Source organism: Pyrus communis, chromosome 9 (assembly GCF_963583255.1).
Source record: "Pyrus communis chromosome 9, drPyrComm1.1, whole genome shotgun sequence".
NCBI lineage: Eukaryota > Viridiplantae > Streptophyta > Magnoliopsida > Rosales > Rosaceae > Pyrus > Pyrus communis.
In genome coordinates, this window is record NC_084811.1 from 23,966,892 (window position 1) to 23,969,779 (window position 2,888).

General features: G+C 36.9%; 1 protein-coding gene across 1 annotated transcript; it reads right to left on the bottom strand.

Moving 5' to 3' along the window:
- Window positions 1-328: 328 nt before the first annotated feature.
- On the bottom strand, window positions 329-1,844 carry LOC137746193 (E3 ubiquitin-protein ligase PUB24-like). Its single transcript, XM_068486266.1, has one exon. It carries the CDS (start codon window positions 1,650-1,652, stop codon window positions 444-446), a length of 1,209 nt encoding a protein of 402 aa, XP_068342367.1. The 5' UTR covers window positions 1,653-1,844; the 3' UTR covers window positions 329-443.
- Window positions 1,845-2,888: the final 1,044 nt, after the last annotated feature.

A 2,888-nucleotide genomic window follows, 5' to 3' on the forward strand; every position in this document is an offset into this window, starting at 1 on the left:
TTGGTCAAAACACTTTAATCAAATTTTAAAAAGACACAGATGTTTAATCTAAATGATATAGAAAAACTGTAGGAAATTCTAATTTTCTATTTCAAATAAATGTGTGGTATATTTTTAATATTGTAAGTTTTGATTGAATTAAATCAAAGATTCCTAATTTTTATGGACGTTTTGAAATAATTACACAACAGAGAAAGAGTTTATCGTGGTCAAGTTAATTTTTATGTTTAATTCTTTATAAAATGGACATAAGTTAATTCCAAGATTCTCATAAGAAGTACAATTATATACTTGCAAAAAAAAGAAAAAAAAAAAACTACTCAGACAATACATAATAACGTCGTTCTCCTTCTTTCTTCTTAATTTGTTTGTTCAACAAATTGCATTTAACATAAATACCATGGCAGGTAAACTTAATTTGTATGAACACATTTTGTATTTGGTCATCTGGGATACAGAGACATACCAAGACAAGGACAGTTCTTCCACTCCTCATGATGTGATTTAAGGATTTCCCTTGCTTTGTCTTTCAAGTATGGAGCACAGTCAACTTGGAGCAAAGTACAAAGCCTACGCACAGCTCCAACCTCCAACATCTCCTGAAGCACCAAGTTGGTTCCTGAGTACTTGCTTACCATAGAAAGGATCAAAACTGCTCGGTCATCAGTTGTTGGAGAAACCCTAAGGAGTCTCTTTGACACAACAGAGATGCCTCCTTTGTGACTAAGAAACTGGGCTCTCCCATCAGCACAAGAACACAAATGAAACAATATACCAAAAATGAGCTCTGTTCTCTTTTCTGGAGCACCAAATTCAAGCTCGATGAGCTCGTAAACAGCCCCGGCTTCGACCATCTTGATTCGATTTCTTCCCCAAGGACAAGCGTCTAACATGACATGTAGAGCTGCATTCACCCCTTGTTGTGTGACCCCATTTCTCAAAATCCCAACAAGTTTCTTAAAAAAATTAGGGTTTAGGGTTTCCAGCACGGTTGAGTTTGCCTTTTGGATGATATTTTTGAGCACCAACACCGCTTGCGTACTGACCGCGATTTGATTCTCCGTTTCGCAACCAAAAACCCATGTCAACGAATTGATGATCTGATCGTTTTCCATAAAGAGACGGTTTAATTCTTCGGACGAAATCCGAACAAAGTGAAGTATGCTAAGGGCGTCTTCTAGGCCATCCACCTGGCCGTTCTTGTAACATATGTTCGTAATGAAAAACAACATGGCCTTAGCCACTCCGGCTTCCACCATGTACTTCCTATTCCCTTCGTTTTCCACCGCGAGGAGCTCCAACTTTTGAATAATCTTCAGCTGGAGCTGAGGGTGCCAAAGGTCCTTGAGGAGTTTGAGGACTTGAGCCTTGTTGAGAGGTGGTTTCGGAGTTGGTATTCGATCAATGCCGTAGGAGGCATTGTCAGTGCACCACGCCTGAATTAAGCGGCGCAACGTGTGGTTGGGGGTTAGTTCGGAGTCTTTCGGGAGCGGCTGTTTGGTGGCAGGACATGTGATGTTCTTGCTCTGGAATAGCCAGTGCTCGATACTCTCCCGGTCATACGTGATACCTGTAATGGTTGTCACAGGGTCTTTCATGATCTGAAGAGATATTGGGCAGATGAAATACTGAGGAACTTCTATATCATCCATGAAAAAAAAAGTGGTTGTATAATTAACAAATGACAAAATTTGATGGAGGGTATAAGAACTAAGAAGCTGGAAATTAGATTAAATGATGAAGATATTGATACATTGTGTGGAAGGAGGGAAAGTTTTGTTCTTGTGGGAGGTGGTAAGAGTATGCGGCTATATAATTAACCAAGGTGATGAGAGAGAGAGAGAGAGAGAGAGAGAGAGAGTAGGGGTATTTCCATGGAGTCGTCATACATATCTATATATATGGAGTGTGATTGGGACAATTATACTAGCTAGCAGGTAATACGAGTCCATTCTAAGGCCAGCGTTGAGTAGTCAAAAGGAAGAAAAGTGTGGCCAGATGTTCAGAGCTTCAAATTAAAAGGAACACGGAATGGTGAGGAGCAATGGACTGGGACCTTTAATGTCATTCTCCTTTTTTATTCGAGTCAAATATATATGGGGATATCAGGAATATAATATTTGTACGAAAACTGAAACTCAACCGACTTGATATTAATAGCTTAAAATATCTTAGTTAAATAAACACCACAACTTAGTGATATTTGTGATAAAATTTTGATATTTAATTATGACTGATTCATTATATAAGTTGTTTAATTACCATTATTCTTTTAGTAAAACATCGTTCAACACAGAAGGCTTCATTAGACCAGCAAAGTAAAAGAAAATGATAGAATATGGTTTCAACTAAGCAATAACCATTATTAATTCTTGGTCACAAAAGGCTTCTAAATTTACGTAGTGTAGGATCGCATTCCAATCAGTTGGTACACCTCATGATCGACACACACATAACAAAATCACTAAACTTCACATGCGGATGTATAACCCTAATCATGCAGTTTATTGATTGTACCCGGTCTAAATTTTTTGTTTGAATGTGGGATCTATTTTTATGATTTACATTTAATAACTCACACCATATTTGTTTTCTATAAAGTACAGTATATCATGTTCACCAATCATTATGTATATACAAGGTTCTAAAAGATACTGGGCGCTAGTCGACTGGCAGGCTGGGGCCTAGGCGGACTAGGCGGATTTAAGTAAATCTATTATATTTCGTGTAAATAAGTGTCTGTTTATACTTAAAATATATATAATTTCATCATAAACTACAAAATAGAATGACATATATATTATGAAGTATTATGAAAATATGGGGAACATACATATAATGTGTGTTCATTTAAGTATTCAACAAGTCACTTACAATTTATTGAAAAA

Excerpts from the sequence above, each read along its gene's own strand:
- LOC137746193 (XM_068486266.1), bottom strand. The coding sequence starts at position 1,652 with ATGGATGATATAGAAGTTCCTCAGTATTTCATCTGCCCAATATCTCTT.